Below are 24,236 nucleotides of genomic sequence, written 5' to 3'. Positions count from 1 at the left end.
TATCGGCAAACCAACTCGCGGCGCCGTCAGAGTTCGCAGGATTTGGCAAACAGGAAGTCCATGTGCATGGCGTGTCACTTTAACCTTTTGTGTGCCGCAGGGGACACGGCATTCACCGTCACGTGGTCGCTCCGTCACTGGTCACGGAAAGGGAGTCCTTGTCTGCTCCTCTTCCTGATCGCGTTCTGGGTGCCAGAGCAGCGCACAACCCGATCTCCATTACAAACACGAGCGGGAAGATGATGACACGGCTACTACGTCACGGGACATCCTACAGCAGGGGTGGGGAACGTCGGGCCCGAGGGCCGTATCAGGCCCTCGAAATCATTTGGTCTGGCCCTGCTAAGGCAATTGCTAAAACCGTGGTCGTGCTAATTTTTAAAAAAATGCACTCCCCCGCAGCATTCCCCGCACTTCCCCCATGCTTCTCAAGCAGTTCCCCCCGCACTTACCCCAGCATCCACCCTACACGAACCCCCCAGCAGCAGCAGCAGCAACTACCAGAGGTAGGGGGCGGGGTTCTGCATGCCTGCCGTGTGCCTGCCTGTCTGTGTCTGTATGGCCCGCGAACGATGTTATAAATATCCAAATGGCTCTTGGCAGAAAAAAGGTTCCCCACCCCTGTCCTAGAGGGCCAGACTCCAAGACATAGTAGCTATGTCTATTGGGCACCCTAAGGGTTAATTTGCGAAGGTCTCTAAAATCGCTAGGTTCGTCTAATGCTGAGACTATATACAGAGGGCGCACACACTTAGATTGTAAGCTCTTTGGGGCAGGGACTAATTTTCCTATGGTTTTATGTCTGAAATGCTTATTCCCATTGTGTAACTCTAATATGTTGTGTATCGTAAAGCGCTATGTACCTGGGTTGCGCTATATAAAGATATACGTGCTTGCTGCCGAAATTGCGAAATCTAAGTCTCACTTTGCAGCATTATCAGCCCCTTGAGGCTCGGTAAAAAGTTTTGCAAGCGAAATTGGGGTGGAAAGCTCTAAAAATGGAGCGACATTTGACACTTACTGGTTGGCTCATATCTGTTCTGTAGCATTGAATCTCAGAGAAAGGGGGCGAGTGCTGGGTGTCTTTTTGTTTATTTTTAATTTTTAAAATCTATCCGTCATTGTGCCGTGAAAGGGAGGGGGACAGAAGCGAGGTCTTCCCGTCAGTATCCCAATGTCGGGGACAGGAGCGAGGTCTTCCCGTCAGTATCCCAATGTCGGGGACAGGAGCGAGGTCTTCCCGTCAGTATCCCAATGTCGGGGGGGACAGAAGCGAGATCTTCCCTTCCGTTTCCCAATGTCGGGGGGACAGAAGCGAAATCTTCCCTTCCGTATCCCAATGTCGGGGGGGGGACAGAAGCGAGGTCTTCCCGTCCGTAACCCAACGTCGGGGGGGACAGAAGCGAGATCTTCCCGTCCGTTTCTCAATGTCGGGGGGGACAGAAGCGAGGTCTTCCCATCCGTTTCCCAATGTCGGGGGGACAGAAGCGAGATCTTCCCGTCCGTTTCCCAATGTCGGGGGGGACAGAAGCGAGATCTTCCCTTCCATATCCCAATGTCGGGGGGACAGAAGCGAGGTCTTCCCGTCCATATCCCAACGTCGGGGGGACAAAAGCGAGGTCTTCCCGTCCGTATCCCAATGTCGGGGGGACAGAAGCGAGGTCTTCCCGTCCGTATCCCAATGTCGGGGGGACAGAAGCGAGATCTTCCCGTCCGTTTCCCAATGTCGGGGGGGACAGAAGCGAGATCTTCCCTTCCATATCCCAATGTCGGGGGGACAGAAGCGAGGTCTTCCCGTCCATATCCCAATGTCGGGGGGGACAAAAGCGAGGTCTTCCCTTCCGTTTCCCAATGTCGGGGGGACAGGAGCGAGGTCTTCCCGTCCGTTTCCCAATGTCGGGGGGGACAGGAGCGAGGTCTTCCCTTCCGTTTCCCAATGTCGGGGGGGACAGGAGCGAGGTCTTCCCTTCCGTATCCCAATGTCGGGGGGGACAGAAGCGAGGTCTTCCCTTCCGTTTCCCAATGTCGGGGGGACAGAAGCGAGGTCTTCCCTTCCGTTTACCAATGTCGGGGGGGACAGAAGCGAGGTCTTCCCATCCGTTTCCCAATGTCGGGGGGACAGAAGCGAGATCTTCCCGTCCGTTTCCCAATGTCGGGGGGGACAGAAGCGAGATCTTCCCTTCCATATCCCAATGTCGGGGGGACAGAAGCGAGGTCTTCCCGTCCATATCCCAACGTCGGGGGGACAAAAGCGAGGTCTTCCCGTCCGTATCCCAATGTCGGGGGGACAGAAGCGAGGTCTTCCCGTCCGTATCCCAATGTCGGGGGGACAGAAGCGAGGTCTTCCCTTCCGTATCCCAATGTCGGGGGGGGACAGAAGCGAGATCTTCCCGTCCGTATCCCAATGTCGGGGGGACAGAAGCGAGGTCTTCCCGTCCGTATCCCAATGTCGGGGGGGACAGAAGCGAGGTCTTCCCTTCCGTTTCCCAATGTCGGGGGGACAGGAGCGAGGTCTTCCCGTCCGTTTCCCAATGTCGGGGGGGACAGGAGCGAGGTCTTCCCTTCCGTTTCCCAATGTCGGGGGGGACAGGAGCGAGGTCTTCCCTTCCGTATCCCAATGTCGGGGGGGACAGAAGCGAGGTCTTCCCTTCCGTTTCCCAATGTCGGGGGGACAGAAGCGAGGTCTTCCCTTCCGTTTACCAATGTCGGGGGGGACAGGAGCGAGGTCTTCCCGTCCGTTTCCCAATGTCGGGGGGACAGAAGCGAGGTCTTCCCGTCCGTTTCCCAATGTCGGGGGGGACAGAAGCGAGGTCTTCCCTTCCGTTTCCCAATGTCGGGGACAGGAGCGAGGTCTTCCCTTCCGTATCCCAATGTCGGGGGGGACAGAAGCGAGGTCTTCCCTTCCGTTTCCCAATGTCGGGGGGGACAGAAGCGAGGTCTTCCCGTACGTTTCCCAATGTCGGGGGGACAGAAGCGAGGTCTTCCCTTCCGTTTCCCAATGTCGGGGGGGACAGAAGCGAGGTCTTCCCTTCCGTTTCCCAATGTCGGGGACAGGAGCGAGGTGTTCCCTTCCGTTTCCCAATGTCGGGGACAGGAGCGAGGTGTTCCCGTCCGTATCCCAATGTCGGGGACAGGAGCGAGGTCTTCCCTTCCGTTTCCCAATGTCGGGGGGGACAGAAGCGAGGTCTTCCCGTACGTTTCCCAATGTCGGGGGGACAGAAGCGAGGTCTTCCCTTCCGTTTCCCAATGTCGGGGGGGACAGAAGCGAGGTCTTCCCTTCCGTTTCCCAATGTCGGGGACAGGAGCGAGGTCTTCCCTTCCGTTTCCCAATGTCGGGGACAGGAGCGAGGTGTTCCCTTCCGTATCCCAATGTCGGGGGGACAGGAGCGAGGTCTTCCCGTCCGTAACCCAATGTCGGGGGGGACAGGAGCGAGGTCTTCCCTTCCGTTTCCCAATGTCGGGGGGACAGAAGCGAGGTCTTCCCTTCCATTTCCCAATGTCGGGGGGACAGAAGCGAGGTCTTCCCTTCCGTTTACCAATGTCGGGGGGGACAGGAGCGAGGTCTTCCCGTCCGTTTACCAATGTCGGGGGGACAGAAGCGAGGTCTTCCCTTCCGTTTACCAATGTCGGGGGGGACAGGAGCGAGGTCTTCCCGTCCGTTTCCCAATGTCGGGGGGACAGAAGCGAGGTCTTTCCTTCCCAATGTCGGGGGGACAGAAGCGAGGTCTTCCCTTCCGTATCCCAATGTCGGGGGGACAGAAGCGAGGTCTTCCCTTCCGTATCCCAATGTCGGGGGGACAGAAGCGAGGTCTTCCCGTCCGTTTCCCAATGTCGGGGGGACAGAAGCGAGGTCTTCCCGTCCGTATCCCAATGTCGGGGGGACAGAAGCGAGGTCTTCCCGTCCGTTTCCCAATGTCGGGGGGACAGAAGCGAGATCTTCCCTTCCATTTCCCAATCTCGTGGGGACAGGAGTGAGGTCTTCCCGTCCGTATCCCAATGTTGTGGGGGACAGAAGCGAGATCTTCCCTTCCATTTCCCAATCTCGTGGGGACAGGAGTGAGGTCTTCCCGTCCGTATCCCAATGTCGGGGACAGGAGCGAGGTCTTCCCTTCCGTTTACCAATGTCGGGGGGGACAGGAGCGAGGTCTTCCCATCCGTTTCCCAATGTCGGGGACAGGAGCGAGGTCTTCCCTTCCGTTTACCAATGTCGGGGGGGACAGGAGCGAGGTCTTCCCGTCCGTTTCCCAATGTCGGGGGGACAGGAGCGAGGTCTTCCCGTCCGTATCCCAATGTCGGGGGGACAGAAGCGAGGTCTTTCCTTCCCAATGTCGGGGGGACAGAAGCGAGGTCTTCCCGTCCGTTTCCCAATGTCGGGGGGACAGAAGCGAGGTCTTTCCTTCCCAATGTCGGGGGGACAGAAGCGAGGTCTTCCCGTCCGTTTCCCAATGTCGGGGGGACAGAAGCGAGGTCTTCCCTTCCGTTTCCCAATGTCGGGGGGACAGAAGCGAGGTCTTCCCTTCCGTTTCCCAATGTCGGGGGGACAGAAGCGAGGTCTTCCCTTCCGTTTCCCAATGTCGGGGGGGACAGGAGCGAGGTCTTCCCGTCCGTTTCCCAATGTCGGGGGGACAGAAGCGAGGTCTTCCCGTCCGTATCCCAATGTCTGGGGGACAGAAGCGAGGTCTTCCCGTCCATATCCCAATGTCGGGGGGACAGAAGCGAGGTCTTTCCTTCCCAATGTCGGGGGGACAGGAGCGAGGTCTTCCCTTCCGTATCCCAATGTCGGGGGGACAGAAGCGAGGTCTTCCCGTCCGTATCCCAATGTCGGGGGGGACAGGAGCGAGGTCTTCCCGTCCGTTTCCCAATGTCGGGGGGACAGGAGCGAGGTCTTCCCTTCCGTTTCCCAATGTCGGGGGGACAGAAGCGAGGTCTTCCCGTCCGTTTCCCAATGTCGGGGGGGACAGGAGCGAGGTCTTCCCGTCCGTTTCCCAATGTCGGGGGGGACAGGAGCGAGGTCTTCCCGTCCGTTTCCCAATGTCGGGGGGACAGGAGCGAGGTCTTCCCTTCCGTTTCCCAATGTCGGGGGGACAGAAGCGAGGTCTTCCCTTCCGTTTCCCAATGTCGGGGGGACAGAAGCGAGGTCTTCCCTTCTGTTTACCAATGTCGGGGGGGACAGGAGCGAGGTCTTCCCGTCCGTTTCCCAATGTCGGGGGGGGACAGGAGCGAGGTCTTCCCGTCCGTTTCCCAATGTCGGGGGGACAGGAGCGAGGTCTTCCCGTCCGTTTCCCAATGTCGGGGGGACAGAAGCGAGGTCTTCCCGTCCGTTTCCCAATGTCGGGGGGACTGGAGCGAGGTGTTCCCGTCCGTTTCCCAATGTCGGGGGGACAGAAGCGAGGTCTTCCCGTCCGTTTCCCAATGTCGGGGGGACAGGAGCGAGGTGTTCCCGTCCGTTTCCCAATGTCGGGGAGGTCGCTACAAACTGGATCATTTTATTTATATGGCGCCAACAGTGCACGCAGCACTTTACAGAATTACAATCACCGTAAGAGCTGATCTTCCCACGCGTTTCTTTCGGGTAAATGTAGAGCTGTGTTTTATGTGCTGGCTTCGAAGAATGAGCGGGATCCCACTGCTCTGCTGCACTGTTCAGAGTAGGTTCCGCCCCAAGACATCAAAATAGGTTTGCGTTATGGGGGCAGGTTTACGGCGGGCACACATTGTTTGATGGTGCGTCCTGCTTTGAATAGTGCGGTGTTAGAAAGTAAATAGAGTACAGACAATGGGGGTACGCGGTGCAGCTAAGTGACGACAGAAGGCAGAGGGAGTCCCTGCCCCGCAGCGCCTGCAGCTGCGTACATTCTGCTTCAGGCAGTGTGCGTTATACGTTGCTGCATGTCCCCTGCACACGGAGCCCACTGGTGCAGGGGACAGAGTCAGCAAGGCTTTGGGGAACAAAAAATGGCCACTAAGGAAAGGGAATGTGGTGGTTTTTGCTCTTTTGTTGGTCATCTTGGATAGCAAAATGTGGGCGATCTGTAACGTGTGTGTGTGTTTTATTATTTATTAAAAAATAAACATTGGTTAAAAAAAATAAAATATTTAATTTGTGCAGACACACAAATACGTACACACATGCACATACATACATATACATACATATATACACACATATACATACATATATACACACATATACATACATTTCAGCGCCGGTAGCGAAAATGATTCTATTCCCCGTCTTCGCCGCTGTCGGCCGTTTGCACGCTCACTGCCGTGTATAGAAGGGCTGACTAACCTCAGCCAATTATAAGTGCTGCGCACGGCGCCCCTATATAACAAGCCTAAGGCGCTACAACACAGCCCTTTATCAGCGCCCCGCCCACTGCAGCCGTGGCAGGCAGTCGTTTGCATTTTTAGCTCCAGCTGTATGAAATCCGGCGGTTATTTGATGTGGGAGGATCGCTCTTGTACGCTCTAGCAGCAAAGCGCCTCGCTGACCCCCGGTCTCTCTCGTTCAGGCACGTGCTGAAGGCGTTGGGGAAATCAGAGGAGGCTCGCAAAGTACTGTCAAACAATCCGTCCGCGGGGATCGCCGGCGGCATCGCAACGGCCTGGGAGCTGTACGGCTCGAAAACGTAGGTGTGAAAGGGGGGATACTTTACATCGTGACGTTTTCTTTACATATTTAGTTCACTATTAGGAAAACTCCTGAGAAATGACCCGTCTTAAAGGCAAGTTCAATGTTTAAAGCAGGATAGTTTCCTTTCTTTCCCCTTCGCGGTACTGGTAATTTCCGTATGCTTAAAAGAAACAAATGGTGATAAAATTAGCATCGGCTGTGTTGGTTTTACATGTCGTTGGGCGGTGGGATGGCACCGGTGACAGGGTAAGGTTATTTAAACGCAGAACGTAACCTGATTTACGCCGGGTTTCTTTCAGGGCGGTGGTCATGTTTCTGGTTGAAACCGTCCAGCGGAACATTTTTGATCAGCGGTACATAGAGAATGAGCTGTGGAACAGGTAATGTTTCAGGACTTGGAGATCAACGCCTTTGCAGTCAGTGAGGCCGGCAGCGCAAGCTGAATCCACTCGAGGAGAAACCGCCACCTCACAGGTCTTCAACTTTTTTGACATTGAAAAGACCTGGGAGAGCCGTTTTTTTCCCCTTGACTGGAATCTGTTTTGGCGACTACCCCTAAGGCTGCGCGTATAATGCCGGCGACGCGACCGATGACGTCCGCTGTCGCCATTGCGAAAGTTGCATTTCAAATTCAGGCGACGTCGCTGGCTACAAGGCCAGCGACGTCATAAAGGGGGAAGGCAGAGGGACGGAGACGCTCCTGATTGGCCACGAGGGGACACCGTCGCCGAAAAAATCAAATTTCGACGACTACCAGATTTTTGGTAGCACTGTCGCTTTGTCGCCGTCGCGTGCACTATAAGCGCCACCAATGGCGATGCATTTGTTTTGACGCGACCGTTGCGTCGCCGGGGCTATAAGCGCGGCCTAAGGGATTTAAGCGTTCACCCGAAGCAATGCGAGTACCCCGACCTTTGTATTTACTGGTACATCCCCCACACACAGCAGGGGAATGCGGAACATGGCAGCTCACAGATCCCTGCCTGGTATCACTTACCTGCATTTTACTTCTTTATTTTCTTTATTTGAATGGACATTTAGACCTTTTCTTATATGTGTTATTACCTTACATGGGATAAATGACGCCTATTCCAGCCTCACATAGCACAGCCAGTATAACCATCCCCACACTGAGGAGACCCACACGGGGGAAATAGCCGTCTGTGAGCAGGGTTACTGGCTCTGCACTTCTGTAACCCAGGCTGTGCTGCGATACGGCAGCCGTACGCTTATAGGGGTCCGTGATAAAGTGGGGAAGAAGCAAAAGGTAACCCACCGAGTGCTCATTTGTATGTCATTATCCAGAATCCCTGGCTGCAGTGGAAGCACTCTGTGCTAAGAGATAATGAGGAGCGGCAGGCTTGCACACCTGTCTGAGACGTGAATGTGCTCACACGCGGTATTTTTATTTACTGCATGGTGATGTGGGTCTCACATTTTTTACCCACCATAACGTATATAATGTTTGTCTTTGATACCTTACAATAAAACATTAGGCTTGCAAGTTTTCTCAGTTGGGATTTACTATTATTTTAAATGCCCCCTACCCCCCCGCACTTCTCTCTTCCTGTCGGAAGATCAGTTCTATCGCCCGGTTTGTCACGGGCAGCATCCATTCCATTACATTTCAAATATCTGTTATTTTATGTTAATATTGAACAGAGCTAAGCGCGCATGGTGTCTTCCACCACATTTTAACAGCAGCAGTGCCCCCAGAAAGCTTTTTTTTTTTTTTTTTGCCTCCTTGAATCACGGGGTCCCTCAGAGCTGATCTGTTCCTGAAAACTATATTAGGGTTTTTTTAAAGCCGATTTTTTGAGACAAAAAAAAAATCCTACATATAACTACGGGGTCAAGAACAAAGTTGGATGAGAAGAAAGTTGTTGCAACTTTCTATTGGCTGCCGTACCGAGCCTGACTTGGTGGCCATTTTGTGTCCACCGGACAAAATCGGTCAGACCCAGGAATACTAATTTGTGAGAGTGGGGAGTATTCTCCCACAGCTAAAGCAGAACAGTCTGGAACCCAGTTCTAGACCGTGGACCAATGATCCGTGACCGCTGCTCTAGAAAAGTAATGGTAACCCAACGTCCTCGATAAACTCAACGTTGTTTTACAGAAATATTCACGTGATCAGGAGGCGGCTGAAAGATGTGTTTGAGAGGGGTTCCTTAGATGCAGAGAAGCGTCTCCACGTGTAAGTTCTCGCGTTACTACTGGAAACGAAGCCTAACGTCGCTTCGGACCAGGCGGATTTATTTGGCGCCAACAAAAAAACAATAGCAAATTTCGATGCATCGTATTATAATATGGCGTCAGCTATCCCTTTCCCTGGCTCCTCTTATAACCACTCGCCAAAATGCTCTGAAGAGGTGCAAAGCATCATGGTACTGTGATGGAATTTGGCCCTAGGAGGGACTGACCCCTTAACCATGTCACTGCCATTAGTACACTTTGCCCCTAGGAGTGACTGACCCCTTAACCCTGTCACTGCCATTAGTACACTTTGCCCCTAGGAGGGACTGACCCCTTAACCATGTCACTGCCATTAGTACACTTTGCCCCTAGGAGGGATTGACCCCTTAACCATGTCACTGCCATTAGTACACTTTGGCCCTAGAGATTTAAGGAGGGGACATTGTTAGATGAGACATCTTGTGCAACAAACCACATTTAGCAGTTAATGCTGACCTGTGTTTTAGGGACGGGTATGAGGTTGCAGTGGCATATTTCCGAACTGGCTACATGCCTCAAGATTACGATGAACAGGTCAGTGTTTGTGTACAAGTCAAGGGAAGGAAAATCTGCTACTGTCCCATATAATCATTGACCAAGTTGCTTTAAAGGATCTCCCCCCACCCCCCTTTTTACATGGATGGGAAGTGGGGGGTTTCTGGAGCTGGAACAAGTTAATTTTAGCTTTGGGGATCCCCTGATTCCCAAGATATATACGAGGGAAAGATGATGCCGGTACTTTTGAATATTTAAATTCCTCGAGTCACGTGGGCGAGTAGGACGTGGGAGATGTTAACGGCCATTTTGTTTCCTCTGAAGCGGACGTAACCGGCTGTACATTCAGTGGGAAGTATCTCAGAGCGAGTCCCAGAGTTGGGTGGAGGTAACCGGCTGTACATTCAGTGGGAAGTATCTCAGAGCGGGTCCCAGAGTTGGGTGGAGGTAACCGGCTGTATATTCAGTGGGAAGTATCTCAGCGGGTCCCAGAGTTGGGTGTAGGTAACCGGCTGTATATTCAGTGGGAAGTATCTCAGAGCGAGTCCCAGAGTTGGGTGGAGGTAACCGGCTGTACATTCAGTGGGAAGTATCTCAGAGCGAGTCCCAGAGTTGGGTGGAGGTAACAGGCTGTATATTCAGTGGGAAGTATCTCAGAGCGGGTCCCAGAGTTGGGTGGAGGTAACCGGCTGTACATTCAGTGGGAAGTATCTCAGAGCGGGTCCCAGAGTTGGGTTGAGGTAACCGGCTGTATATTCAGTGGGAAGTATCTCAGCGGGTCCCAAAGTTGGGTGGAGGTAACCGGCTGTACATTCAGTGGGAAGTATCTCAGAGCGAGTCCCAGCGTTGGGTGGAGGTAACCGGCTGTAAATTCAGTGGGAAGTATCTCAGAGCGAGTCCCAGAGTTGGGTGGAGGTAACCGGCTGTACATTCAGTGGGAAGTATCTCAGAGCAGGTCCCTGAGTTGGGTGTAGGTAACCGGCTGTATATTCAGTGGGAAGTATCTCAGAGCGAGTCCCAGAGTTGGGTGTAGGTAACCGGCTGTATATTCAGTGGGAAGTATCTCAGAGCGAGTCCCAGAGTTGGGTGTAGGTAACCGGCTGTATATTCAGTGGGAAGTATCTCAGAGCGGGTCCCAGAGTTGGGTGGAGGTAACCGGCTGTATATTCAGTGGGAAGTATCTCAGAGCGGGTCCCAGAGTTGGGTGGAGGTAACCGGCTGTACATTCAGTGGGAAGTATCTCAGAGCGGGTCCCAGAGTTGGGTTGAGGTAACCGGCTGTATATTCAGTGGGAAGTATCTCAGCGGGTCCCAAAGTTGGGTGGAGGTAACCGGCTGTACATTAAGTGGGAAGTATCTCAGAGCGAGTCCCAGCGTTGGGTGGAGGTAACCGGCTGTAAATTCAGTGGGAAGTATCTCAGAGCGAGTCCCAGAGTTGGGTTGAGGTAACCGACTGTATATTCAGTGGGAAGTATCTCAGCGGGTCCCAGAGTTGGGTGGAGGTAACCGGCTGTACATTCAGTGGGAAGTATCTCAGAGCGAGTCCCAGAGTTGGGTGGAGGTAACCGGCTGTACAATCAGCGGGAAGTATCTCAGAGCGGGTCCCAGAGTTGGGTGGAGGTAACCGGCTGTAAATTCAGTGGGAAGTATCTCAGAGCGAGTCCCAGAGTTGGGTGGAGGTAACCGGCTGTACATTCAGTGGGAAGTATCTCAGAGCGAGTCCCAGAGTTGGGTTGAGGTAACCGGCTGTAAATTCAGTGGGAAGTATCTCAGAGCGAGTCCCAGAGTTGGGTGGAGGTAACCGGCTGTATATTCAGTGGGAAGTATCTCAGAGCGAGTCCCAGAGTTGGGTGGAGGTAACCGGCTGTACATTCAGTGGGAAGTATCTCAGAGCAGGTCCCTGAGTTGGGTGTAGGTAACCGGCTGTATATTCAGTGGGAAGTATCTCAGAGCGAGTCCCAGAGTTGGGTGTAGGTAACCGGCTGTATATTCAGTGGGAAGTATCTCAGAGCGAGTCCCAGAGTTGGGTGTAGGTAACCGGCTGTATATTCAGTGGGAAGTATCTCAGAGCGGGTCCCAGAGTTGGGTGGAGGTAACCGGCTGTATATTCAGTGGGAAGTATCTCAGAGCGAGTCCCAGAGTTGGGTGGAGGTAACCGGCTGTATATTCAGTGGGAAGTATCTCAGAGCGAGTCCCAGAGTTGGGTGGAGGTAACCGGCTGTACATTCAGTGGGAAGTATCTCAGCGGGTCCCAGAGTTGGGTGGAGGTAACCGGCTGTATATTCAGTGGGAAGTATCTCAGAGCGAGTCCCAGAGTTGGGTGGAGGTAACCGGCTGTACATTCAGTGGGAAGTATCTCAGCGGGTCCCAGAGTTGGGTGGAGGTAACCGGCTGTATATTCAGTGGGAAGTATCTCAGAGCGAGTCCCAGAGTTGGGTGGAGGTAACCGGCTGTACATTCAGTGGGAAGTATCTCAGAGCGGGTCCCAGAGTTGGGTGGAGGTAACCGGCTGTATATTCAGTGGGAAGTATCTCAGCGGGTCCCAGAGTTGGGTGTAGGTAACCGGCTGTATATTCAGTGGGAAGTATCTCAGAGCGAGTCCCAGAGTTGGGTGGAGGTAACCGGCTGTACATTCAGTGGGAAGTATCTCAGAGCGAGTCCCAGAGTTGGGTGGAGGTAACAGGCTGTATATTCAGTGGGAAGTATCTCAGAGCGAGTCCCAGAGTTGGGTGGAGGTAACCGGCTGTACATTCAGTGGGAAGTATCTCAGAGCTGGTCCCAGAGTTGGGTTGAGGTAACCGGCTGTATATTCAGTGGGAAGTATCTCAGCGGGTCCCAAAGTTGGGTGGAGGTAACCGGCTGTACATTCAGTGGGAAGTATCTCAGAGCGAGTCCCAGAGTTGGGTGTAGGTAACCGGCTGTATATTCAGTGGGAAGTATCTCAGAGCGGGTCCCAGAGTTGGGTGGAGGTAACCGGCTGTATATTCAGTGGGAAGTATCTCAGAGCGAGTCCCAGAGTTGGGTGGAGGTAACCGGCTGTATATTCAGTGGGAAGTATCTCAGAGCGAGTCCCAGAGTTGGGTGGAGGTAACCGGCTGTACATTCAGTGGGAAGTATCTCAGAGCGGGTCCCAGAGTTGGGTGTAGGTAACCGGCTGTACATTCAGTGGGAAGTATCTCAGAGCGAGTCCCAGAGTTGGGTGGAGGTAACCGGCTGTACATTCAGTGGGAAGTATCTCAGAGCGGGTCCCAGAGTTGGGTGGAGGTAACCGGCTGTATATTCAGTGGGAAGTATCTCAGAGCGAATCCCAGAGTTGGGTGGAGGTAACCGGCTGTATATTCAGTGGGAAGTATCTCAGAGCGGGTCCCAGAGTTGGGTGGAGGTAACCGGCTGTACATTCAGTGGGAAGTATCTCAGAGCGGGTCCCAGAGTTGGGTGGAGGTAACCGGCTGTACATTCAGTGGGAAGTATCTCAGCGGGTCCCAGAGTTGGGTGGAGGTAACCGGCTGTATATTCAGTGGGAAGTATCTCAGAGCGAGTCCCAGAGTTGGGTGGAGGTAACAGGCTGTATATTCAGTGGGAAGTATCTCAGAGCGAATCCCAGAGTTGGGTGGAGGTAACAGGCTGTATATTCAGTGGGAAGTATCTCAGAGCGGGTCCCAGAGTTGGGTGGAGGTAACCGGCTGTATATTCAGTGGGAAGTATCTCAGAGCGGGTCCCAGAGTTGGGTGGAGGTAACCGGCTGTACATTCAGTGGGAAGTATCTCAGCGGGTCCCAGAGTTGGGTGGAGGTAACCGGCTGTATATTCAGTGGGAAGTATCTCAGAACGGGTCCCAGAGTTGGGTGGAGGTAACAGGCTGTATATTCAGTGGGAAGTATCTCAGAGCGAGTCCCAGAGTTGGGTGGAGGTAACAGGCTGTATATTCAGTGGGAAGTATCTCAGAGCGAATCCCAGAGTTGGGTGGAGGTAACAGGCTGTATATTCAGTGGGAAGTATCTCAGAGCGAGTCCCAGAGTTGGGTGTAGGTAACCGGCTGTATATTCAGTGGGAAGTATCTCAGAGCGGGTCCCAGAGTTGGGTGGAGGTAACCGGCTGTACATTCAGTGGGAAGTATCTCAGAGCGGGTCCCAGAGTTGGGTGGAGGTAACCGGCTGTACATTCAGTGGGAAGTATCTCAGAGCGAATCCCAGAGTTGGGTGGAGGTAAAAAATAAAGTTGAGTAGCGGAAACAACTCCCTTTTTATGAGGTCTGTTTATCAACGGATTTTTCCCATTTAATTAATGCTTTGCAAGGTATTTACCTCCCAGCCTTATTCAATGGGCTGGGAAACGGCCTTCCCAGCGCCTTTCAAATAATTGGGGTTCAAATCTTCTCCAGCACGGGGAAAACGACATTATGGGACGTGACTTTGGACACTCCCGCAGTGAGTGACAGCGATACCCCCCCATGCTGCCTGCACACGCTAAGAAGCAGTTTGGGGGATTATAAAGGGTGTGTTCCCCCCATGAGCTCAGGAGACTATACTGCCTGGGATCACTCAGTCTGTTAGCGTTAGTCTGACGAGTCAGTGATGAGATTTATTCTTTAGGGCAGTGATTTCCAACCTTTTTTGTTTGGAGGAACTCTTGAAGTATTTCGAAAAATCTCGGGGAACCCCTATTCGGTTCGACGGGTAAATCACAACATTTCCCACCCTCTACCCATGTATTTCTCTCCCATCCGTCTCACTAACTCTCCCCCCTCCCGCCTCACATGTATTTATCCCTTGCGTCTCACTCTTACGCCCTCTTTTCCTCACTCGCTCCCTCTTGCCCCCCTCTCTTCTCTCACTCGCCCCATACCTTCCGTCAATTACCCCACTCTCTCTCAATCCACCCTACAAAATACATACCAAAAAACCCCACCCCCGGGGGGGGTGAGGGGGGTCTGTGGTCCATAGGAGGAACCCCTGAGACTGCACTGCCCTGAACCCTGGTTGGGAATCGCTGCATTAGGGGTTCGGGGAGATATTTTCTTGCTGGGAGCACAGGGTAAGAAAGGTTGGGAGACAATGATTTATATGAATTTATCGGCAGTTAGGGGATTCCTCCTCCTGTTTCCAGTCCATGCCAACAACACACAGGTCCATCGGTATATATTCAGACGAGGGGGCATCTTGTGAATCGAGAACAGTAGTAAACTTGGATAACGTAGCATCGAGGTTGGGTTGGAGTCTTTCATACATAGACGGACGGTTGGGTTTCATGTCGCGGTCCGGTCCCTTTCAGAATTGGGAAGCCCGGCTGTTGATGGAAAGGTCCAAAGCCGTGAAATGCCCCGATGTTGCAACCCAGCTGGTCGGTACCAAGAAGGTCCAGCAAGAGCTGAGCCGCCCGGGGACTCTGGAGACGTTCCTGCCGGGCAGACCGGAAGCTGTGACCCGAGTCCGAGACACTTTCACAGGCCTGTACTCGCTAGATATTGTAAGTGTTATAGCAGACGCCGCGCTGGTCGCCATTTTCTTACGTTAAGACGTCGCCTCTTGTCCTTTTCAAGGCTGTTTTATATTTGAACAATCCAATGCCCGGCTCAGGAGATGCGAATGAAACGCGCAGGGACCTGGGCGTTTTGCCGCATTAAAGGGGCAGCTCTAAAGTGGTCATATGAAAAACTCTGTGTGATTGGCTTCCTTAGGCCGGGTCCGCAGTGGCTGCAACGGCGTGCGCCGCACACAAGGTACGGCCACTGGTGGGGCCGGCCCCAGTAGCCGTGATGCACGACTACATTTTACAAAAACAAGGATTTTGTCTTGTGGCGACAGAGCGCTGGCCACGTGACGATGGCGGTTCAGCCAATGAGGGAGAACCAGCCGCGTGACGTCATGGCCGCGCCCCCGCCACGCCTCCCCGTCGCACGCTGCCTGGAGTCCACCATGTTGCGCTGCTGTCGGGAGAGCGCCGCCAGGCACCCCACGCCGCGCACCCTGGGGCCGTATCCTAAGAAATAAGAGCGTTACTATAGGGGGGCGGAGTCTTTCTTTCATGGGACGCATTAATACGCGCTGCGCTTCCCGTCCGATTCAAGCAGAGCGGCTGTGACTAATCGCATCAAAATGACTTTGCAGACAAAGAAACAGCTAAGATAACGATATTGACGACTGGCAGTCTGATCAACACAAGACATTAGATAAAGATTATAACAATAAAAAAACCCACAAAAGCTGCTGTTTCCGTGGAAATAGTAAGTTTAGAAAACTTATTTAAAAATACAGGTAACTCAGATAATATAATTCGTGTCAATAAGATCCACGTAACCCTGTTTGCTGCCACAGGGCCCTGAAAAGCACCATGTTTTATATTTATCTGTTTGTCAAGTCATTCTGAAGCAATCATTAGTCGAACAAAGGAACAGCGCAATGCGAACACATTGGTGGATGGCAAACAGTCTTATCAACAAGACATTGGTTAGAGCTTGTAAAACCCCCTCCAATGTATTATTATTTTATTTATTTTTTAACACCATGGAAATGTTAAAGGGGTAATTTCACCGGTATGTTAAAGGGGTAATTTCACCGGTATGTTAAAGGGGTAATTTCACCGGTATGTTAAAGGGGTAATTTCACCGGTATGTATGTCAGGAAGCCGGGGTCCCCTGAGCTGACAATAACGCGCTTCAGGGTCCCCTGTTTTCAACCATGTTAAAGAAAAGAGAAAAAAAAGATTTTTTTTTCTTTACAAAAATGAGCAGCCGGGATTTCTGCTGAAAAATACCCATCGTTCTTTTTAAAACGGTCGTCACTGCGCTACGTGTAAACTATTAAACGCCAGGGTCCTTAGTTCACTTTTATCCTACACATTAAAGCGTAACACATCTGCCCTTATCGGGGGTCCCCCTCCTGAAAATATCGCATGTAAATTTCCAGGGCAATAATTATTTTCCTACAGCGGTAACGTGGCCGGGAGGGGGGGGGGGGGGGAAGAGTGTCAACCTTATTCCAGTGGCCAATAGAAAGCCGCTTTGTCATTTCCACATGACATCACAGTTTCCTATTGGCTGACTGCAGGGATCTCTTCGGGTTCGGGCGCTCTTCCATGATCTCTTAGTGCAGGGGTGGAAAACTTCTCCCCCCCCCCCCCTTACTTTTGTCAGCACTTGCAGGGAGAAACAAAGATGGCTGCAGGGTTGGCATGGCTTGTTTAGTAAAGTAAATATTTTGACGTTATTTTATGAACCTTTCACCAGGGGGAAGAAGGAGATGGGGTCGTTAAAATAGCCATTGCGAACCCTGAACGTTTTGTGCTGAAACCCCAGCGGGAAGGAGGAGGTAAGGAATAGGATCGCCGGCCCCCAAACACACGTTTCTATGTTTTTGGGAAGTCCTTCCTTCTTGACCCCTTTGTAACACGTATCCGCGTCTCTCTGTGTAGCGGTCTGCTCACTTAAAGGTGGAATCCCACGTTCTGGAGGTGGCCCCCAAAACAACCTTTTGTAAACAATTTCGTTTTTCTTAAACTAATCTAAGACGTAGAGTTTGTAAAAGTATTCAAGAGAAACCGTATAAGGCCCGTAATATAGTGGGCGTGCTTGCTGCGCGCGCGGCACTTATATATAATTGGCTGTGGTTAACCAGCCATTGTAGGCTAGGGCCGCACGCGCGGCATGGAGCCGGGCAATCGGGGGGGAAGACTCCAAAAAGTAAGTATTCACGCCGCTACCGCTGAGTGTCTGCAGTGTGTCTGTCTGCGTGCGTGTGTGTGTGTGTGTGTCTGCGTGTGTCTGCGTGTGTCTGCGTGTGTGTGCGTGTGTGTGCGTGTGTGTCTGCGTGCGTGTGCGTGTCTGCGTGCGTGTGTGTGTCTGCGTGCGTGTGTGTGTCTGCGTTCGTGTGTGTGTCTGCGTGTGTGTGCGTGCGTGTGCGTGTCTGCGTGCGTGTGTCTGCGTGCGTGTGTGTGTCTGCGTTCGTGTGTGTGTCTGCGTGCGTGCGCGTGTGCGCGTGTGATAATTCTCAGCATGTTTTTTTTTTACATTTTTAATACGCACACACACAGCTTCCCCAGTGACACACACAGTACCTTCCAAACCTGTCGCCCACAGCAGCACGGACCGTACACACGAAAATAGTGCGTCACATGCACAAGCGTTCTCACAGGCGCGCGCGCCCACTATATTACGGGCCTAAGCCATTTCTTGGGGGCCTCTGATTGGGGAAGTGTTTGTCAATCGTATTTTCTTTACCCTTAACCCACCCTGTCCTTATCAGAGAGCCAGTAAGGGGAGGGGGAAGAGGGGTCTTTTCCTGTGCAAAATCTTGTTGAACACAGAGTGACATAGACAGAAGGGAGAAGGCAGAAGAAATCAAACCCCCTCCCACATCTCCGCTCATCGTGTGTACATAATAACTTAAACATAATTAAAAATACTTAAAGGTGTCATATTTGGGTAAAAAGGCATACATCACCCAGGTATAACCCCTTAACCATGTCACTGCCATTAGTACACTTTGCCCCTAGGAGGGACTGACCCCTTAACCATGTCACTGCCATTAGTACACTGCCCCTAGGAGGGACTGACCCCTTAATCATGTCACTGCCATTAGTACACTTTGCCCCTTGGAGGGACTGACACCTTAACCATGTCACTGCCATTAGTACACTTTGCCCCTAGGAGGGACTGACCCCTTAACCATGTCACTGCCATTAGTACACTTTGCCCCTAGGAGGGACTGACCCCTTAACCATGTCACTGCCATTAGTACACTTTGCCCCTAGGAGGGACTGTCCCCTTAACCATGTCACTGCCATTAGTACACTTTGTCCCTAGGAGGGACTGACCTCTTAACCATGTCACTGCCATTAGTACACTTTGCCCCTAGGAGGGACTGACCACTTAACCATGTCACTGCCATTAGTACACTTTGCCCCTAGGAGGGACTGACCCCTTAACCATGTCACTGCCATTAGTACACTTTGCCCCTAGGAGGGACTGACCCCTTAACCATGTCACTGCCATTAGTACACTTTGCTCCTAGGAGGGACTGACACCTTAACCATGTCACTGCCATTAGTACACTTTGCTCCTAGGAGGGACTGACCCCTTAACCATGTCAATGCCATTAGTACACTTTGCCCCTAGGAGGGACTGTACCCTTAACCATGTCACTGCCATTAGTACACTTTGCTCCTAGGAGGGACTGACCCCTTAACCATGTCACTGCCATTAGTACACTTTGCCCCGAGGGGGGACTGGTTTAGTTTTATTTTCCCCCATCTTTTGGGATCCTTTCTGCATTTCCTGTTTCGTGGCTCGTATCATTTCTGGAAGTCTAAATATTTCTCCTGATCTGCTTTTTTTATGTTGGGGCTCGTACCCCTTTTACCTAAATGCTATACTGGTCAGCACGGCCCTGATATTCATGGGTTAGTAGGTAGGTAAAGCATTCAAATGGGAAAACAATGTAATGTAAGTGCTAGTAAAAAGAAACGTGAGAATGTACTGTACAGTTTGTCAATACAAAATAAAATAGCGCTTACGGGCTCGTCATTGCAATGTCTTTCCAGGGTAGTATTGTGAGCCTTATTTTGAAATTACATTATGATATAAGATCGTATGGTTAATATTATAATGAATGAACACTGCACTGGATATAATACGTTTAAGAAGTGCCTAATATCTTATCATTCTTGTTGAAGTATTATACTATGTGCAGGGGGTTCAGTTTTCACACATTCCTGCAGTTGTGCTGGATAAGGACGGCAGTTGCAGGTAGAAACACGATAGTGATGGTTACCCGTTACACTGCGCTTAAGGTTGCACTTATAGTGCTGGCGACATCGGCCAAAAACGAATTTATTGGCAGCGACGCGAAATTTGGAAGCCGGTCAAATTTGATTTTTCAGAGGCTGTCGCCACACGTGACAGCCTCTGAACCAATCAAAGACCTGGTCGCCTGCGACGTCGCCGCAAAGCGAATTACAACTTTCGCTAGTGGCGACGGGTGACGTCACCCGTTGCGTTGCCGTCGCGCACACTATAAGCGCGGCCTTAGACGTACCAGGATACTCGCTCGTTTTCTCAGGGCAGATCAGGCCGACCAGTGTGACTGAACGGCCAACATGGTCCTGTGTCCCAGGTGCCATCGCTCCTGCCGGAGGTCGCCCGTCACTGAGAATACTGTAATAAGTGAGACATTGTTGTGAGACGAGCCTTACACTGTGTATTTTTACCTTTCTTTCAAGGGAACAATGTGTATGGAGAGGAGATGAAGGAAGTGTTGGAAAGGGTTGGAGACAGCACCGAGCGGACCTCTTATATACTGATGGATAAGATTAAGCCTCAGCCTGTGAAGAACTGCCTTCTTAAAGCAGGGAGCATGCTGGGAATATCAGACTGCATTTCTGAACTGGGGATCTTTGGAGTGTATGTAAGGTAGGGGCCCGTGTGTCTGTGTGTCTGTCTGTGTGTCTGTCTGTGTGTCTGTCTGTGTGTCTGTCTGTCTGTGTGTCTGTCTGTGTGTCTGTGTGTCTGTGTGTCTGTGTGTCTGTGTGTCTGTGTGTCTGTGTGTCTGTGTGTCTGTGTGTCTGTGTGTCCACTTTTAGTTTCTCAGGATGAGCAGCAGGCTGGGGGTCCCTGAGCAGAACCGCGTTAATTTCAGCTCCTCCTTCCTGAGATTGTTACCGATAGAAGTGGCGGCGCTTCCTGGTATTAAAATCCTTCGTGGTGTGCAGACCAATTAGAGGCTATAATGAACGTTGTCCCTTCCAATTATCCCACATATTGAAACCGCCATTTTTGTTTAATTGGGAGGGGATGGCAACATGCTATTTTTACCAGTATCTTGGGGTCCGGGGAAGAGCCTGATGCTGAAATTAGCGCGTTCCAGCTGTGGGGATTGCTGTTCTAAAAGTGTTGTACTGAAATAGACTCAAATTAACACCAAACTATGCTATAATGGAGAGAGAGCTCTATCTATATCTATATCGCTCTTATCAATGTACTGATGTCATAAGTTATCCATAAGATCAATACTTCTATAAAGCACCGTTAGTACAGCGATAGTGATAACAAAAGATGATAAATAGGCCTTTATGCATTATAAAGTATTGTCTCGCTGCTTTTGTAACCGAATAGTTTTCCCATTCTTCACATTTTCGGTTTAATTCAAATCCCGCACAGATACAGAAATACAGATTTAGTTGCATTTATTTTTATTTTTTCTAACTGGACAAAATCCGTTCCACGTATTCTTTAAATTTGTGTGTGTGTGTGTGTGTGTGTGTGTATCCCTTAAACCTCCCTCCAAATAACTTGGAGAGACACCTGTGGTCATAAAGGAGCACACCTGCGGTACGCTGGGAGATAGTAATGACTATGCAAAGTATATATTTAAATGAGTCACGTCCCACACTTCCCAAAAGGATTTCTATAAGAAGTATACAGTATAGAGTTGACAAGCCTAAGGCACCTAGTGATAGGAATAGTGTACTGCTGTCAAACCCAACAGGACTAGAAACCACAAGCACTCATTTTCTAGGCATCAGCTCTAGCAGTGTGAGCTAAACCAGCTGCTGGGTGGCATTACTGTCACTGTCCGCATATCCCCAAGGGATATCTATTGTGTTGAACTTTGATAAGGATTGCAATCATGCAGAGACTTCAAGAAGAAAGTAATACTATGCTAATAATCATTCTGTGTAGCATATTGCGAACATGAGTATCCGTATCTCCAATGCACGTTACTCTGTCGAGTAGTGCCCTTTAAGCTAGTTCTCCCAAGGGGCCAGATCAGAAAACATTTGAGTAGAAAGGCCACTAGCTTATTATAAGGTAATTTTTGATACATTTAAAGACTTAAAATATTATTTCGACATTTTGCCGTTTATACCATCTGTACCATATACATTTACACTGCCTTAACTTTAACTTACACGTGGGTTTCAGTGTGAAATTAGGAGCAGAGTCCAAGGGGTACCTCAAGGTCCCTGATGCTTGGGTTTTTTTCTGGGATGTTTTACTTTACAATAAGTGAATTGAAACCCATGTAGGAATTAAATAGCAGACCCCATAGGTTAATCTTTAGCAGTAGGAATACTCGTGATGTTTCCCCACGGGTTACTAAGAAATGCTACTTCACAAGACATCCACTGACACCAGAAGTACTTGTACAGCCCCTTGGTCGGAAGAGGTCTTATGGAGTTGCACTGTTTAGTTAACATGAGCGACTAAACATCGTCCAGTCAACTAGCTTTAATCCTTGGTTCTCCTTTCTCAGGCAAGGTAAAGAAACGAGACTGAATGAACGGGTCGGCCACCTCCTGAGGACCAAAGCCATAGAACATGCAGATGGTGGTGTAGCAGCAGGGGTTGCGGTGCTGGACAATCCGTACCTTGTTTAGGAAGGCGCCGTAGCACAGTGAAGAGGTATATCCACGGTAGTGTGCAGACCCTAATACTATCTGTGCCTTACTTCCTCTGGGCTGGCGGGAAGGGACTGCTACTTTTCAGTCCATCAAACCCGGTCTTTCCATTGATTTGTGCAGAAGAGAGACTCGTTTCCTCCTTCGATTAATAGACTTGTGTTTCAAAGTCTCCCGACTGCAAAACTTAGGGCACCGCCAGTGCAAAACCTTTGTGCCAGATGAAACATCTTCTTGGGGGGGGGGGGGGGGGTGTATATATTAACGCGGAGAAGTGCGTGTTTCAAATGGAAGAAATTGTATCTGCTATAGAATGATAGACTAGAACAGGGGTAGCCAACTCACTCTGACTGAGCCACCTGTGCTGGAGCAGGGATGTCCTGAAAACCTGACCCGTTGGTGGCCCTTGAGGACTGGAGTTGGCCACCCCTGGACTAGAACCACTGGTGGATTTTGTGGTGCGAATTACGTGCATAGAGACGTAGCATCCGAAACCCATTCCAATATCTGCGCCCTCTTACGCCTCGGGCGCTCCCCAAGCTGAAAGCTGGGGTATATGGGACCAAATTGGAGCAAAGTTCTTGGATACATAAGGGCATGTCAATTAGATGAACTGTTATAGTGCCCTAATAATGTTCTTGGCACGCCTGAGGCCCTTATGATATGCCAGGGACATTGTGGGCACTCGCTCGTTTTCTCAGATGGAGCAACCAGCCCGATCAAAACCGAAGCAGGGACGATATCTGGAGCCTGGTCATGTGATCGCCCAGGAGCAGAAGTACCGGAGTTCCGGTGGTATTTGTGGAATGCCAGCGGGTCTGGTGGTATCAATGTTAAAGCGCCAACCCCATGTTAACCCGGGGCTCCTCCAAACCTGGCCTGCGACACTCGAGCGCCAGGATTCCCCGGATTGCCGAGATATATTTGGTGAGAGAATAAGGATGGCCGCTGGGTCTTCCAATGCAATGTCCCCTCGCGATGATGTCACAGCTTTTAATTGGCTGACCGCAGCGGCCATATTGTTTCTCTCGGATCACACTCGTCGTAGTGGAATTTCAAAAATAAATATCCCGGGAACCTGGGTGTTCGAGTTCAGTTCTGGGGGGGGCCCTTGTTTCCAAAAAAGCTTCCAAAAATATATGTATATAAATGTAGTAGGAAAAAGGACTACGTTGATTGCTGCGATAAAATCCGGTTTACAGGCCGGAGACTTTCAGAAATGGATTCCAATATTTTAAAAGGTTTTTTTTTTTTTAGTTTAAAGTACTTTTAGTTTTTAGAAATACCACCCAATCTGGGCAATAACCTTTTTACAGATGCAGTTTCACCTAGGGGTAAAGTGAGTGAATGGTGGTTAATCCTTCTGCTTTAGTGTACTCCAAACCGATCTTAATTCGTATTGAATTTCGGTGTTTGATACTAAATGCCGTTCAATGGACTGATATTTCAGGTGTAACAATATACTGCTCCCATAGCCATTTGACATTAACTCCATCACTGCCAGGGGACCCCCCCTGGCAGCGAAAGGAGTCATATTTACTGAACCATGCAAAGATGTAAAAACCAGGCCATAATTGGCCCCAACACTTTATATTTCAGGTGGGGTTGAGAAGGATAACAGAGGGTCTTAAACTTTAAAGATGTGAACATTTGGCCAACAGTCAGTCACAAAATAGCTCTGCATTCTCCCCCCAACTTTGCATCCTGCCCCACCAAACACGTGGCCAATCCCTGAAAGGGCTAATAATCATTTCGCGAAAGGAGATTTTGTCGTTTCGCACGCGCTTTCAGTAAAATATCACCACACCGCGAGTGAAACGGGCTGTGTGCGCTGTATATACGGTCATGAGCGTGGCGGGAATCCAGTGATGTTAGAGAATTGCACAGATTAGCATATTAAATGACTTTGCAATGAACATTGATGTAATGCTTGAAACATCACTTGCAAACTCCCGATTTAAGCCGTAGCTTTTGTTTGTGACTCAAATGGCAAATTGTGACTTGCTTGTGACCTTAGGAACCGAAACAAAGGAACATGTAGTTGTATTACTGTACATTCAACACTTTCAAATCCTTATGGGTCCAGACTACAAAAAAAACAAGAGCGAGCAGATTTGATAGAAGGACTAGAATTGAAGCCTGGCCTGATAAAGTGGCAGTGAGAGAGGAGTGATGTAACCGGAACGTTTCGGGGACAAAAATATATCGAGAACTCCTGGCTTAGGCCGCGCTTATAGTGCCGGCGACACGACGTCGCCCAAAAACAAATACATTGCCGCCGCACTCTGACGCCGGCAAAATGTGATTTTTCAAGGGTCGTCACCCGTCATGTGACGGCCCTTGAACAAATCAAATTGCCGGAATACCGCGACCCCGCCGCCCAGCGAAGCATAACTTAACGCGAAAGGGTGACGTGGCCAACGACGGCACTATAGGCACGGCCTTAGAAACTCCTCGTCCCATTGTCAGAAATGCATG

At 50.8% G+C, this 24,236-nt stretch overlaps 1 protein-coding gene across 3 annotated transcripts in view; it reads left to right on the top strand.

Moving 5' to 3' along the window:
* Positions 1–23,674, top strand: part of GSS (glutathione synthetase) — a 60,578-nt gene extending 36,904 nt beyond the window's left edge. For all 3 annotated transcript variants that reach the window (XM_075572467.1, XM_075572468.1, XM_075572469.1), the window contains exons 6-13: positions 6,516–6,632; positions 6,937–7,017; positions 8,757–8,834; positions 9,340–9,406; positions 14,637–14,831; positions 16,591–16,672; positions 19,581–19,770; positions 21,614–23,674. In XM_075572467.1, the coding sequence (XP_075428582.1) occupies positions 6,516–6,632; positions 6,937–7,017; positions 8,757–8,834; positions 9,340–9,406; positions 14,637–14,831; positions 16,591–16,672; positions 19,581–19,770; positions 21,614–21,737 (934 nt within the window). In that variant the 3' untranslated portion in view covers positions 21,738–23,674. The remainder of the gene's footprint in view (positions 1–6,515; positions 6,633–6,936; positions 7,018–8,756; positions 8,835–9,339; positions 9,407–14,636; positions 14,832–16,590; positions 16,673–19,580; positions 19,771–21,613) is intronic.
* The last annotated feature ends 562 nt before the right edge of the window (positions 23,675–24,236 follow it).

Source organism: Ascaphus truei, chromosome 15 (genome assembly GCF_040206685.1).
Source record: "Ascaphus truei isolate aAscTru1 chromosome 15, aAscTru1.hap1, whole genome shotgun sequence".
NCBI classification, from domain to species: domain Eukaryota; kingdom Metazoa; phylum Chordata; class Amphibia; order Anura; family Ascaphidae; genus Ascaphus; species Ascaphus truei.
The sequence above is the reverse complement of the archived record's forward strand: the minus strand, read 5'-3'. Positions and strand labels throughout refer to the sequence as shown.